Raw genomic sequence first — 15,858 nt, 5'->3', positions numbered from 1 at the left:
AGAGCTGCAGCAAATACACAAGGCAGAAGGCCTATTGACCCCTCACCCAACGCAAAACTTACTGGAAGGATCGGTCTTGTGCCTCTTGCGCTCCTTCCTGACGTACACGGGAGGCAGCTTGGACTCTGGGATGGGGACCGGCTCGTACATCAGGCACATGACCGAGTCAATGTATATGTCGTTGTCATCTTGCGGTGGGGTGGGCGGAGTCCAAAGCTGCAAAAAGCACCAGGAGAGAGTGACCCTTCTCTTCTTTCCTAAAACTGGACAGGTGGGTAATACTTGGGTGTGTTTCATGGGAGAGGAGGATGGAAGGAGGAAAAGGAGAATAAGAGAGGGATGGGAGAAGGATAGGAGGAGGAAGAGACAGAAGAAAAAGAGGAGGAAGGGAGAAGAAGGATGGAAAGAGGAAGAGGAGAATGGAAGGAGGAACGGAAGAGGAGGATGGAAGGATAGAAGGAGGAGGGAAGAAGGAGAATGGAAGGAAGATGGAAAGAGAAAGAGGATAAAAGGAGGAGGGGAGGAAGAGGAGAATGGGAGGAGGAGGAGGAGGAGAAGCAGGAGAAGGACTTACTGGCATTATTTCAGTTTGTCCGTCTGGTCCTTCGTAAAAATATTCCTGTAGTACCAGGGATGGTGGTGATGGGGAGGAGGAGAAAAAGAGGCTTATTCAGTTCTAATGTTACAGAAGATGCATCCCACTTCTTACCACTCCTTTTAATAGCAAGTTCAAAATAGGGAGCATGGTCTAAGGCTGTGGCAGGCAAAGTTGGCTCTTCCATGACATGTGGACTTCAACTCCCAGAATCTCCGAGCTAGCATGATTGGCTCAGGAATTCTGGGAGTTGAAGTCCCCAAGTCATAGAAGAGCCAACTTTGCCTACCCCTGGTCTAAGGGCATCCACTCCCTGGCCCCCCCTCCCCCCAGCCTCCAAGAGGGTGCCTCTAATCCCCAGAGAGCATCGTCGGCTGGAAACGGGGAAGAGAAAAGCCGAGTGAAAAGAAACATCGACAGCAGCAGCCATGACGCTTTCCACTCCTGATAAACCCTGGCATTCATTTCAGCAAAGAGCTTCAGTCGGAGAACTTAATTTATGGGAATAGGAGAAAGGCGACTGTTCATACAGGGTACATGATTGTTAGGGATTGCCATTGTAAACTGCATATTGTAAACTGTACCAAACTTGTACTTAAAGAGTTAATGTGCACTTAAAGGGTTAACTTGTACTTGAAGAGTTAATCTTCAAGGCTCTTTCGTCACTTCCTCATTGAAGCTATAAAAGCTCATTATTTTGCTCGGTCACTTCCTTTACTTTACTTTTGCCTGAGACGGGGGAGTTGTGTCCAACCTTCCTGCTTGTATAAGCTTTGTGCTTTTATCTATATTGTATTTTAGCTTTGTGCTTTTATCTATATTGTATTTTAGCTTTGTGCTTTTATCTATATTGTATTTTAGCTTCGTGCTTGTATAAGCTTTGTGCTTTTATCTATATTGTATTTTGCTTTGTGCTAATCTTGTAATTGCTCAGTGCGTATTATTCTGTATTTGCTTCGTGCTTATCCTGGATTGTTTATATTTTGTTTATATGTAAATAATACTTATTTAACTAAGTCTGTGTCTTGGCTTTATCACACATCCACGCTCTGTTAAAATTCTCTGCTCGGTATTGTCGAAGGTTTCATAGCACAGCTAACCGAGACAAGCCAACAGCGACATTGTAAAGAGCACGAATGGTGATCGTGGCAGGAAAGAGCAGACAAGCCCAATATTTCCAGAGCTCCGAGACGAGGGGAGAAGTGAGAAACGTATTTACTTTGTTATAGGCGTCTTCTCGAGTGTAAGTGAAAAGGTCTTCCTCCTTCCCTTGCAGAAGCGCTCTCTCCTCTTCCTCTCTCAGCTCTTTCAGGTGCTGGGATTCCCATTTCCGTTTGGCCGTCCTCATTTCCACCTGGATGTTAAAAACAGAAACCCAAGAAAACCACGTGGGTTTGGGAGAGCTTGTACTCAGTGCCGCAATATTACAATATTTCTGCATCAAAAGAGGGCTGGGGGGGGGGGAGCCGGCTTCAAAAAATTGCCTGCGTCTCGTTGAAGGGGCCTAGACATTTGGTCTTCCTTTGATAAGTATGATAATAACAGCATAATAATGTTGCCACTCCTACTTCCCGGCATATCAACAGCCAGTCAGTTTGATCCAATGGTTAAGGCACCAGGCTAGAAAACGGGATTCTGTGAGTTCTAGTCCCACTTTAGGCATGAAACCCAGCTGGGTGCCTTTGGGCCAATCACCAGGAAACTGTGCATTCTAGTCCCGCCTTAGCCATGAAACCCAGCTGGGTGCCTTTGGGCCAATCACCAGGAAACTGTGCATTCTAGTCCCGCCTTAGCCATGAAAGCCAGCTGGGTGCCTTTGGGCCAATCACCAGGAAACTGTGAATTCTAGTCCCGCCTTAGCCATGAAAGCCAGCTGGGTGCCTTTGGGCCAATCACCAGAAAACTGTGCATTCTAGTCCCGCCTTAGCCATGAAAGCCAGCTGGGTGCCTTTGGGCCAATCACCAGGAAACTGTGCATTCTAGTCCCGCCTTAGCCATGAAAGCCAGCTGGATGCTTTTGGGCCAATCACCAGGAAACTGTGCATTCTAGTCCCGCCTTAGCCATGAAAGCCAGCTGGGTGCCTTTGGGCCAATCACCAGGAGACTGGGGGTTCTAGTCCCGCCTTAGCCATGAAACCCAGCTGGGTGACTTTGAGCCAATCCCCAGGAGACTGGGGGTTCTAGTCCCGCCTTAGCCATGAAACCCAGCTGGGTGCCTTTGGGCCAATCCCCAGGAGACTGGGAGTTCTAGTCCTGCCTTAGCCATGAAAGCCAGCTGGGTGCCTTTGGGCCAATCCCCAGGAGACTGGGAGTTCTAGTCCCGCCTTAGCCATGAAACCCAGCTGGGTGACTTTGAGCCAATCCCCAGGAGACTGGGAGTTCTAGTCCTGCCTTAGCCATGAAAGCCAGCTGGGTGACTTTGGGCTAATCACCAGGAAACTGCATTCTAGTCCCGCCTTAGCCATGAAAGCCAGCTGGGTGACTTAGAGCCAATCACCAGAAGAGAACGAGTTCTAGCCTCACCTTAACCATGAAAGCCAGCTGGGTGACTTTGGGCTAATGACCAGAAGACAGTGAGTTCTAGTCTCACCTTAGCCATGAAAGCCAGGAGGATCTCTTTCTCTCTCGTGGTAGGGTTGTAGTTGTGGGGAAAATAGGAGGAGGAGGAAGGTGTGTAGGATATATTGCCACTGAGTTATTTATAAAAATAGTAATAGCAGAAGGCACGTAAATAAAATGAAGTGAATAAATAAACAGAGCCTACCTCTTTTTCCTTAGATTCATTCTCCTCTGCAGAAACATGGAAGAATTCCAGATAATTCAAGGCATACTTTTCAATGGGGGTGAGCTGGGGGGAAAAAGAGCAAAGAGAAGCCACGGCATGATGAATTAAAACATTCATGGGCAACAGATTCATGACCTTTGGAGTGGGCAACCAAGCACCAATAAGGAGGATATTTTAAAAAAACAACCATACTTGTTTGCATTAATTTGGTGTCACTTGATAAGCACAGTGACAGCCTGTTTATCAAACTGAGAACACAATCTCTTCTTCAGGTTTAGTTTGGAATGGGACATAATTCTTTTAAAAAGCAAAGGAACGGACAGCTTGGATAGTTAACTAAACGTCTATGGAGATTCTCCATCTTCTTCTGCCGTACGAATCCCAGCGACCGGTTAGGTCCCATAGAGTGGGCTTTCTCCGGGTCCCGTCGACTAAACAATGTCGTCTGGCGGGACCTAGGGGAAGAGCCTTCTCTGTAGTGGCTCCGACCCTCTGGAACCAGCTCCCCCCAGAGATTAGGATTGTCCCCACCCTCCTTGCCTTTCGGAATCTCCTTAAAACCCACCTCTGTCGTCAGGCATGGGGGAATTGAAACATCTCCCCCTTGCCCATGTAGTTTCTGTGTATGATTCGATTGTGTGCTTGTTTTTTATATATTGGGGTTTCTTTTGGATTTTTTAACCTAAAACTGTAATTTAGATTGCTAAATATTAGATTTGTTACTATGTATTGTTTTTTACCATTGTTGTGAGCCGCCCCGAGTCTACGGAGAGGGGCGGCATATAAATCCAATAAATCTAATCTAATCTAATCCAGGACATGGTTGTCCCGAAGGTGCTTTTTCAAGAGGCAAGCACAGTTTCTGGGGGGGGGGGTTTCTTTGAAGACATTTTGCTTCTTCTCATCCCTGCAGCTTCTTTAGCTCTGACTGATCATCTCTCCCTCTCTGCCTATCTACAGTTCCCTTCTCCGATTCTCCTTACAGATTTTTCTTTCGGTACCACGCCAGACCGAGTTGCGTCCTTGGGACTCTGCCAACGATCCTCTAACGCTGAAACTATTGTCTTGGAATTCCCTTATTGGCATTTCGAGGAAGACAATTCAAATCTGGCGTGGTGCAGAAGGGAACTGTAGATAGACAGAGAGAGAAAGTCAGAGCTGAAGAAGCTTCTTGGATGAGAAGTGAAACGTCTTCAAAGAAAAACCAGAACGTCCACCTGCCTCTTCAAAAAGCAGCTTTGGATAGTGCTTAACCTTAAAAGAAACATATTTTTTTCTTAGACAGAGCAGAATGGGGATGGCTTGTTGGGGAGAATCAGATGAAATAATGATGATGATCATCATCATCGTCATCACAGCAGCATCAAGACATAAAAACAGAAAGGCAGTTTAGTGTAGGGGTTAAAGCCCCAGGCTAGAAACTTGAGAGAATGTGAAATCCTAGTTCTGTCTTTGGCCTGAAGGCAGCTGGGAGGTGTTCTGCCTGGCTATCGCCATTAGCCACCCATGAACCCAGAATTAAGTCAAACACATGACAGGAGGGCAGTTGAATCAAGAAAGTATCTTTTATATACAAAGGCTAAACGCCTGCTTGAATGCAAGACCAATTACTGTTTTACGAGTCCCAAAAAGTTAGAGTTACTCACACCAAAAGTTCACCTGGCATGCTTAGGCTTGTGCCAGAATCAAGGAATGATTTATGAGTCAATAAAGGCAGAGTTCCACACTCAAATCCGCACAGGCTTTTCCTGCTTGAGTGTCCCAGAGTTCACAGAAAACCAAAACAGAATGCAAACCACGCTGCACAATCTTCTTTCTTCCAAAACCCCAACGATAAATGCCCATGCCCAGCACTCCAACCCTCCCTTTTTTCATCAGGGTTTCAGCAGCATAAATAACTCTGAACAGCTGTACTCCATTATCTGTTTCTACGTTTGCGCAGCTGCTCCTGCCTTCCCAAGATCCTGCGCACGCGGGGATTCAAGAGAGGGTTATTCATGACGTCCTCCCCTTCTGAGTCCGAGGACCCTCTAACTGGGGGGCTAGCTGGGGGGCTGACTGCACCCATTCCCCTGCCTGTCTCTTTCCCCTCACTGCCTTCATCTGTCTGTGATTCAGCTTCACTGTCTGAGACATCTGGCTGCACCCACACTGGCCTTCTATAAAGAGATGACTCCCACTGTTCCACATCAAAATCCCCAGCTACAGGAGCTGGCCTGAAGCCAACCAGACCCCCTGCTTAAGCCTTAGAAGCAGGTGGCAAAGGAAACTGAAAAAATCATGCCAAGAAATCTTCAAGGGCTGGTCCAGGTAGAATAGCAATAGCCCTTTAATTTATATGCCACTTCACGGTGCTTTATAGCCCCCTCTAAGTGGTTTTACAGGTTTTGAATAAATGAGCTGGAAGGGACCTTGGAGGTCTTCTAGTCCAGCCCTCAGCTCAAGGAGAACATCTAATATTTTAGATAAGTGAATGTCCAGTCTCTTCTTAAAAGCCTCCAACTTCTGGTGGCAAGCTGTTCCACTGGTTTAACTGTCCTCACTATTAGGAAGTTTCTCCTTAATTCCAGGTTGCTTCTCTCCTTGTTTAGTTTCCACCCGTTGTTTCTTGTCCTGCCTTCTGGTGCTTTGGAGAATAATTTGACCCCTCTCTTCTCTGTGACAGCTTCTCAAATACTCAAATGCTGCTATCATGTCTACCCAGTCCTCCTTTTCTCTAGACTAGCCAATCCTGAAGCCCGTTCTTTTATGTTTTCACCTCCACTTTTATCATCTTAATTGCTCTTCACTGAACTTTTTCCAAAGTCTCAACATCTTTTTTGTAGGACAGTGACCAAAATTGGTTGCAGCATTCAAGTATTGTAAGTATTGCTTCTACTTACAAACTTTTCTACTTAAGAACCTGGTCATAGAATTAATTAAGTTCCTAAGTAGAGGTACCACTGTATATTAATTGTATTTTTAGATACGTATATGGTATATTGTTTTTGACATGTTGTGAGCCGCCCCGAGTCCTCGGAAAGGGTCGGCACACAAATCCAACCAACCAATCAATCTATATAATCTATCTATCTTACTGGGACACGTGCCGCACACCCACAGCAGAAGCAAAACTGCGCACACAACTCAATTTTCAACTTGATACTGATTCCAACCACTGTACCACCACTAGAAGTCAAGAGCAGTGTTCCCTCTAATTTTTTTTGGGGGGTGGGCGGAAAAGTATAGTGTCTGAGCGGCAGTCCCTTCGGGACTGGGCGGCACAGAAATAATAATAAAATTTCCCTCTCGGCTTCTGGGCAGGTTTGGAAAACTCTGAGTTGATGATGATTTTTAAGTGAGCGATTGCTCACTGCTCAGCTTAGAGGGAACTATGGTCAAGAGTCCCCCTCACTAACTGAAAAGCACACACAACGAATAGGAAAAGATCGTGATTCTCGGATCAGGATCGGGAATGCAGACGGAAACCAAGGGCACCTGATTGACCACGGCCACCAGCTCCTGCAGCAGAGAAGGTTGCTCGAGATATTGGGCCTTCCCGACTTCTGAAACCAGAAGCTTCGACACCAATTCGCTCTCTCCATCCGGAACGGGCGAGTTCCATGCCTCATTCTCCTCGTCCTCTTCCATCTCCTCTTCCTCTTCCTTCTCCTCTTCCTCTCGTTCGGTGCTTTTCAGAGCCTTTAAGAAGACAGATAAGTGTACATAAGATACGTTTGTTAACATTTATTTGGCGCCTATTTCACCACGGGGCTACTCTAGGCGGCTTACAACATTAGAAGAAAGACACAGAAAGTCTTTCATCATCCAGGTCAGGGTTGTGTTCCCGAGGCATAACTGGATTGTCTTTTTTTTTTCCCTTTGGAGATGTTTTGCTTTTCATCCAGCTGAAGAAGAGCCAGAGAAGTTTCTTGGATGAGACTCAAAAGGTCTTCAAAGAAAAACAAGAAAGTCCAGTTGCCTCTTGAAAAAGCACCTTCGGGGAAAGAAGGGAAGGGAAAGTGTCTAGAGAGATTCAAAAGATTTTATTAGGAGCGCCGGCAGCCCCAGCAAAAAAAGTTTTTCTAGCGGGTTATTATTACAGTAGTCCCTCGCTATACCACGCTTCACCTACTGCGGCTTCACTTCATCGCGGGTTTTCAAGAAATATTAATGAGAAAAATCATTCGCGGATCTTCGCTGGTTCACGGGTTTCTGAGGAAGTCAATCGGCAGATTTAAACAGCCCGCCGAACTCAATCAGCAGGTTTTTCAAAAAAAATATATCTAAAATTGTAAATACTGTATTTAAATACTGTATCTAAAATAAATACTGTGTGGGAAGGGTTTATAAACACTTAAAACAATGAAAACTTACCAAACAATTACAATATAAATACTTAAATAAGTACTATCAGTCGATAAATTCCCCATTGCGGATTTCACCTATCGTGGCGGGGTCTAGAACGCAACACCAGCGATAGGTGAGGGACTACTGTATTATTATTATTATTATTATTATTATTATTATTATTATTATTATTATTATTATTATTATTGTTATTATTATTATTATTTAGATTTGTATGCCGCCCCTCTCCGAAGACTCGGGGCAGCTAACAACAATATAAAAAGACAATGTAAACAAATCTAATATTAAAAACAATCTAAAAAACCCCAATTTAAAGAACCACTCATACATACAAACATACCATGTATAAATTCTATAAGCCTAGGGGGAAGGGAAATTTCAATTTCCCCATGCCTGACGACAGAGGTGGGTTTTAAGGCGCTTGCGAAAGGCGAGGAGGGTGGGGGCAACTCTGATATCTGGGGGGAGCTGGTTCCAGAGGGTCGGGGCTGCCACAGAGAAGGCTCTTCTCCTAGGTCCCGCCAAACGACATTGTTTAGTCGACGGGACCCGGAGAAGGCCAACTCTGTGGGACCTAACCGGTCGCTGGGATTCATGCTGCAGAAGGCGGTCCCGGAGATAATCTGGTTCGATGCCATGAAGGGCTTTATAGGTCATAACCAACACTTTGAATTGTGACCGGAAATTGATCGGTAACAAGTCCATCCTGCCAGAAGATGAATAGTTGTCTGCCACACCTATTCATTTCCACCCCCTGCCTTTTATCCTCAGAGCTAGGGTGGGCTAGGTTTGTTAGCAGCAGTGGCTCTTCCATCCCAAAGACTGGCCCATAGATTTCCACTGCTCTCCTCTCCTCTGCCTTCTGGGCATCAGGCACTGGACCCAGCTGTTCCTCCTCTTGCTCATCAACCACCTCCAGATCTGGGAGCTGTTGACTCTCCATCTGAGGACTGATGGATGGCGCAGACTCCACCTCTGTCTCTATCTCTCTGCCAGCTCCATTCCCTCTCCCCCCTCAGAGCTCTCAGTTTGCCTTGGTGCTGCCCCTGACTCCCACACCTCCTCCTCCGATTCAGCTGGTGGAGGGGCCAGTGGTCAACAGGCCACAACAAGGGGTTTCAGCCATTTGAACTTTGGAACCAGGGCATAAGTAGCCCTGGGAAGGCTCATTGTAAGTTCAAGCAGCCCATCGTAAGCTGAAGACTGCTTGTACGTTAAAAATAGCACTCAGAATGAAACTCTGTAGCCTGGCAACTCAACTCAACTATAAAGCCCTTCACGGCACCGGACCAGATTATCTCAGGGACCGCCTTCTGCTGCACGAATCCCAGCGACCAGTTAGGTCCCACAGAGTGGGCCTTCTCCGGGTCCCGTCAACTAAACAATGTCGCTTGGCGGGACCCAGGGGAAGAGCCTTCTCTGTGGCGGCCCCGGCCCTCTGGAACCAACTCCCCCCAGAGATTAGAATTGCCCCCACCCTCCTTGCCTTTCGTAAGCTGCTTAAAACCCACCTCTGCCACCAGGCATGGGGGAATTGAGATTTATTTATTTATTGGATTTGTATGCCGCCCCTCTCCGGAGACTCGGGGCGGCTAACAGCGACAATAAAACAATGTACAATAGTAATTTGGTATTAGAAATGATTAAAAATCCATTAATATAAAAACCAAACATACATACATACATACATACATACCATGCATAGAATTGTAAAGGGCTAGGGGGAAAGACGATCTCAATTCCCACATACTCTTTCCCCGTAGGCCTTTACAATTTTATGCATGGTATGTCTGTATGTATGTTTGGTTTTTATAATAATGGGTTTTTAACTGTTTTTAGTATTGGATTATTATTATATGCTGTTTTATTATTGCTGTTAGCCGCCCCGAGTCTCCGGAGAGGGGCGGCATACAAATCCAATAAATAAATAAATAAATTAAATAAATAAATAAATAAATTTAAATAAATAAATAAATTAAAATAAATAAATAAATTAAAATAAATAAATAAATAAATAAATAAACTCGCTAGCAGCAAATCCAAAATGCAAATGCTCCCCACCTTAGGTCCGTTGAAAAGTTCTGCCTTTCCTTACCTCTATGAAAGGCCTGGCCACTTTGGGAGAGATGGTTTCGGAGGGAGAGGGCTCTTGTGACAGCATGACAAATTCTTCGGCTTTCACCCGGAAGCCCGAATCCTCCATTGGTGAGTGAACTTCAAAAAGTTCCTGAATTGTTTGCTGCAGAGAGAAGGGAAGAGAAGATTTATTCCATCTCCACACCCCTTGTTTACTTACTTTGGTTCTCAGGTGAAGGTAAGAGCTTCCCCTGTCTAATCGTTTCTGACCCTAAGGGGTGGGGCTCGTCTCCGTTTCTTGGCCAAGGGAGTCGACGTTGTCCAAAGACAGTCTTCGGGACCGCCTCCTGCTGCACGAATCCCAGCGACCGGTTAGGTCCCACAGAGTCGGCCTTCTTCGGGTCCCGTCGACTAAACAATGTCGTCTGGCGGGACCCAGGGGAAGAGCCTTCTCTGTGGTGGCTCCGACCCTCTGGAACCAGCTCCCCCCTGAGATTAGGATTGCCCCCACCCTCCTTGCCTTTCGTAAACTCCTTAAAACCCACCTCTGCCGTCAGGCATGGGGGAACGAAAACATCTCCCCCTTGCCCATGTTGTTTTGCTGTTTGATTGATTGTGTGCTTGTTTTTATATACAGTGAACCCTCGAGTTTCGCGTCCTCAAGGATCGCGAAAGGGCTATTTCGCTAGTTTTCAACCCGGAAGTAAACTCCACCATCTGCCCATGCGTGCCCTTCCACGCATGCGTAGATGGTGGAGTTTCCCCGCCGGGCAGAGGCTTCCCTGGGTCTTCCCCCTCTTGCCCCGGTAAGACCCCAGCGGCGGTGGGCTGGAGCGCGAGCTTGGGGCACCCTAGCTCCGCTTCCCAGCTGGGAAGCGGAGCCGGCAACAGCGTGGGCGGGCGGGCGGCGCGCGCGAGCTTGGGGCAGCCTAGCTCCGCTTCCCAGCTGAGCAGATCTGGGGTTTCCCCAAGCGCGCGCGCGTTGCTGGGGCCGCTCCCCAGCTGGGGAGCGGTGCCGGGGTTTCTCCAAGCGCGCGCGCGTTGCTGGGGCCGCTCCCCAGCTGGGGAGCGGAGCCGGGGTTTCTCCAAGCGCGCGCGCGTTGCTGGGGCCGCTCCCCAGCTGGGAAGCGGCCCCAGCAACGTGCGCGCGCTTGGGGAAACCCCAGATCCTAACCCCAGGCGCGAGCAACGGGGTGGGCGGGCGAAGGGCGGGCGGCGGTGGAAGTAAAAACACCATCTGCACATGCGCAGATGGTGTTTTTACTTCCGCACCGCTACTTCGCGAAAAATCGATCATCGCTTGGGGTCCTGGAACGGAACCCTCGCGATGATCGAGGGTTCACTGTATATATATTGGGATTGTTTTATGAATTTCTTAACTTAAAATTGTAATTGGATTGGTGGGCATTGGATTTGTCACTATGTACTGTTTTTGCTATTGTTGTGAGCCGCCCCGAGTCTGAGGAGAGGGGTGGCATATAAATCCAATAAATCTAATCTAATCTAATCTTCCGTGGTCATGTGGCCATCAAGGAACATTGTTTCACTTTCCTGCCTAAGCAGGGGGTTGGACTAGAAGACCTCCAAGGTCCCTTCCAACTATTCTATTTTCTATTCTATTCTATTCCATTCCATTCTATTTCTATTCCATTCCATCCCCTATTCTATTCCATTCTAATTCTAATTATAATTCTGCTTCCTATTTTCCTTCTCCTTCCTCTCCTCTCCTGCCTTCCCAATGAAGTGGTACCTATTTCTCTTCTCACACTGACATACTTCCAAATTACTAGGTGGGGAGGAGCTGGGACAAGAATCTTATATTTCTACACCACTTCATTTCCATAGGCTTGTGAAGGTGTCAGTCAAGTGGTCAGGCTTTTCCAAAGCCACCAGCCCCAAGCGAACATTTTTTTCTGCCATTTTCAACCTGGAGATACCTGCGTTAAGAAGGCCATGGAGTAGTCGTTTCCCTGAGCGGCTACTTCTCGGATCAGATCCTTAGTCCCGTTTTTTAAGAGTTTCTCTTCGACCGAGTTCCCGCTGACCAGCCTAGAGAAATCAGAGAGGAAACGTCGCTTTAAAAGGAGGGGTCAGTGCCTGAAACAGGAAAGCCACGGATAACACAGGCAGTGTCAGATGCGAGAGTCTGCGATTCTTCAGGGGAAGGGGGGGGATCCTTTCACGGGTACCGCTCCCACCACATACCTCCCAGAAACCAATAAGATCACAGAGTTAGCCTTCTCCAGGTCCTGCGAGGGAGGGCCTTCTCTGTGGCTGCCCCGGCTCAATGGAACCAACTCCCCCCCTGATGTTCGTATTGCTCCCATCCTACTGGCCTTCCAAAAGGCTGTGAAGACCCGTTTTGCCGGCAGACTTGAGGGCCGTGGATGTTAACATCTTCTCACGGCTGAATTGGGTTTGACTGGTATGTATGCTGTTGTGAGTGGATAGTTTAAGGGGGTTTTAATGGGATTTTACTGTTTGTATTAATTAATATTTGACTTCTTTTTATTGTATTGTATTTACCTCTACATAAGAAGGCCTCTACTTACAAACTTTTCTAGATAAGAACCAGGTATTCAAGATTTTTTTGCCTCTTCTGAAGAACCATTTTCTACTTACAAACCCGACCCTCCAAAACTGTAACCGGAAAAGGCAGGGAGAAGCCTCTGTGGGGCCTCTCTAGGAATCTCCTGGGAGGAAACAGGGGGAGAAAATGCGGTGAGAAGCCTCCGTGGGGCCTCTCTAGGAATCTCCTGGGAGGAAACAGGGCAAGAAAAGGCAGGGAGAAGCCTCTGTGGGGCCTCTCTAGGAATCTCCTGGGAGGAAAAGGGCGAGAAAAGGCAGGGGGAAGCCTCCATGGGGCCTCTCTAGGAATCTCCTGGGAGGAAACAAGGCCCCCATCCTTCCTGTGGTTTCCCCAATCACACGCGTTATTTGCTTTTACATTGATTCCTATGGGGAAAAATCGCTTCTTCTTACAAACTTTTATACTTAAGAACCTGGTCACGGAACAAATTAAGTCCGTAAGTGGAAGTACTACTGTATATTGTTGTAAGCTGCCCTGAGTCCGATGGGATTGGACAGCATAGAAGTCGCAATAATTAAATTAAATCTGCGTGCTATTGATTTATAACTTTTTTTCCTGGCGCCTAGGCGCCTTGGGATTTTCACGTCTTCAGCCATGTGGGTTGCATCACCTGAAAGCAGGCAGAAGATGATCCCGGGGAAACATCCATTATCGCATTGTCGGAGCAGCAGCTACAATAATATCTCCACACCTGCAGATTCACTGAATCCGCATCGGACTGTTGGGAGGGGGCCTTTTAGTCCACAGTAGTCCCTCACCTATCGCTGGTGTTACGTTCCAGACCCGGCCGCAATAGGTGAAATCCGCGATGGGGAATTTATCGACTGATAGTACTTATTTAAGTATTTATATTGTAATTGTTTGGTAAGTTTTCATTGTTTTAAGTGTTTATAAACCCTTCCCACACAGTATTTATTTTAGATACAGTATTTAAATACAGTATTTACAATTTTAGATATATTTTTTTTGAAAAACCTGCCGATCGAGTTCCGCGGGCTGTTTAAATCTGCCGATCGACTTCCTCAAAAACCCGCGAACCAGCAAAGATCCGCAAATGATTTTTCTCATTAATATTTATTGAAAACCCGCGATGAAGTGAAGCCGCAGTAAGTGAAGCGCGGTATAGCGAGGGACTACTGTACTTGTATTGCCTGAGGGATCTCAGTCTGATCTTCCTGCTATCACCTCTATTCAATAAAGGGTTCATCTTTTTCACCTTTTGGGGAATGGGTAGGGAGAGAAAGCCATTTTATTGCATCGTTCAGGAAAGGAAACTGAGACAGTCTGCTTGTCACTTTCACACCTGCAGATTGGCGGAACCCACACTGGATGGTTGGGAGGAGGATTCCAACTTGTATTATTTCTGTTGTTTATTGCCCTACGGACCCCAGACCCTGCTTTGCTTTTGCCCGGCTTTTCACCTCTTTATCAATAAAAGCTTCCTTTTGAAATGCCAGATTTCAAGAGTCTTTACTTTCTTGAATATGGGGGAAGAGGCTGGACCTTACAGGCAGTCCTTGACTTACAACAGTTGGTTTAACAACCATCTCAGGGACCGCCTTCTGTTGCACAAATCTCAGCGACCAGTTAGGTCCCACAGAGTGGGTCTTCTCCGGGTCCCATCAACTAAACAATGCCGCTTGGCGGGACCCAGGGGAAGAGCCTTCTCTGTGACGGCCCCGGCCTTCTGGAACCAACTCCCCCCAGAGATTAGAATTGCCCCCACCCTCCTTGCCTTTTGTAAGCTGCTTAAAACCCATCTCTGCCGCCAGGCATGGGGGAATTGAGATACCCTTTCCCCCTAGCCCTTTACATTTTTATGCATGGTATGTCTGTATGTATGTTTGGTTTTTTATTATAATGGGTTTTCATTGTTTTTAGTATTGGATTATTGTTATATGCTGTCTTATTATTACTGTTAGCCGCCCCAAGTCTCCGGAGAGGGGCGGCATACAAATCCAATAAATAAATAAATAAATTTGAAATGATGTCATCACTGGGAAAAAGTGACTTATGAACCATTTTTCACACTTACGACCGTTGCAGCATCTCCTTGGTTAGGCGGTCAAAATTCAGATATGTGGCAACTGACTCCTATTTATGATGGTTGCTATGTCCCAAGGTCATGAGACCCCCTTTTGCAAACCCTGCGATGAGCCAAGTCAATGGGGAAGCGACATTCAATTAACGACCATGTTGCTAACTTAACAACTGTAGCAATTCCCCTTAACCGCCATGGCAAGAAAGGTCGTAAAAAGGAGCAAAGCTCACTTAACAAATGTCTCGCTTAGCAACAGAACTTTTGGGCTCAATTGTGGTCGTAAGACGAGGATTACCAGTAATGGATTTTAAAAAAAAAAAAGAATTTGGAAGGATAGAGTTATTGGCCCGCCCTTTCCTCCTGGGTTGTCCTTTCTTTTCCACCTGTAAATGTGGATGTCCTTGCACCGGCCAATCCGATCGCACCACTCCTGTGCTTTGGCTTCCATCACCGGGTTTAAGTCGTTGTCGTAGAACACGACGGTGTCGGCTTCCACCAAGTTGACGCCCGTGGAACGGCTGTGGGAGGAGAGGATGGCGCAGAAGAGCCGCTTGTCTCGGTTGAAGGTTTTCATCAGCTCCTGATGGGGAGGAAAGGAAAACACTGGATTGCAAAAGGTCACAAGGAGATACACCGAAATACAGGATCTTCCCCGGTTCCATTGGCTAAAAGCTAAACCTGGCAGGATTTGTCCAATGAAGCAGGCAGAAATCCATGTTTTAATGACAGAGGTGTTGTTGTGGTTAGCTCTGGCCCAGCTCCTGCCCCAAGGACTGTGGATGTGGGGGAGACATCCACATGCTGCAGGCCTGTTTTGCCCCCGGTGGAATCTGCTGATGAAGGCTCCTCTGACCAAGAAGACATGAGTGACAGGGAGGAGGAGAGTGGGACAGACAGCTCAGAAGGAGATCAATTATCTAGCTCCTCCTTGGATTCAGAACAAGAGTTAATGATACAGCCACGCATGCGGAGAGCGATGCATAGGCAACAACAACTGAGAGATTATTATCAAAGAAAATGAGGCCACCTGTGGTTGGGTGGAGCTGTGGTAATTAGTGAGGCTGCTATAAAGAGCAGCCTGTGGGTTTGGCCATTGTGGAGGATTATCTGATCGTTGTGTTTCGTGCTTGCTTTGCTGACTTTGACCTTTTGTGTGCTAATTTTTCCCCGCTTTGAAACTAAACCAGAGCAAAGTGTGTTTCACTTTGTGAAAGAAGGACTGTGAATTGCCTCACAGCTGCAGGCTAAGTAACACAGAACTGATAAGGGACTTGTACAAATTACCAGTTTGTTTGGAGACGAGTGCTCTTTGCTATACCAAAAGAGGGCTTAGGTTAAGGGAATTTTCATTATAAAGAACATTGTTTTGAATTTTCAAACGTGTGTGTGTCTGAAATTTGTACCTGTGAATTTTTGGGAGG

The 15,858-nt window shown here is 46.7% G+C and overlaps 1 protein-coding gene across 24 annotated transcripts in view; it reads right to left on the bottom strand.

Annotated features, from left to right (window-relative positions):
• EP400 (E1A binding protein p400) overlaps nucleotides 1–15,858 on the bottom strand; it is a 110,592-nt gene that overhangs the window by 28,254 nt on the left and 66,480 nt on the right. For all 24 annotated transcript variants that reach the window (XM_070762604.1, XM_070762611.1, XM_070762608.1 and 21 more), the window contains 8 exons: nucleotides 14,821–15,017; nucleotides 11,744–11,855; nucleotides 9,826–9,969; nucleotides 6,858–7,061; nucleotides 3,360–3,443; nucleotides 1,815–1,949; nucleotides 575–619; nucleotides 63–216 (listed from right to left, as the gene is read on the bottom strand). In XM_070762604.1, coding sequence (XP_070618705.1) covers nucleotides 63–216; nucleotides 575–619; nucleotides 1,815–1,949; nucleotides 3,360–3,443; nucleotides 6,858–7,061; nucleotides 9,826–9,969; nucleotides 11,744–11,855; nucleotides 14,821–15,017 — 1,075 coding nt within the window. The remainder of the gene's footprint in view (nucleotides 1–62; nucleotides 217–574; nucleotides 620–1,814; nucleotides 1,950–3,359; nucleotides 3,444–6,857; nucleotides 7,062–9,825; nucleotides 9,970–11,743; nucleotides 11,856–14,820; nucleotides 15,018–15,858) is intronic.

The sequence above is a fragment of the Erythrolamprus reginae genome, chromosome 10 (assembly GCF_031021105.1).
Source record: "Erythrolamprus reginae isolate rEryReg1 chromosome 10, rEryReg1.hap1, whole genome shotgun sequence".
Taxonomy (NCBI): domain Eukaryota; kingdom Metazoa; phylum Chordata; class Lepidosauria; order Squamata; family Dipsadidae; genus Erythrolamprus; species Erythrolamprus reginae.
This window is presented reverse-complemented; position numbering and strand designations above follow the sequence as displayed.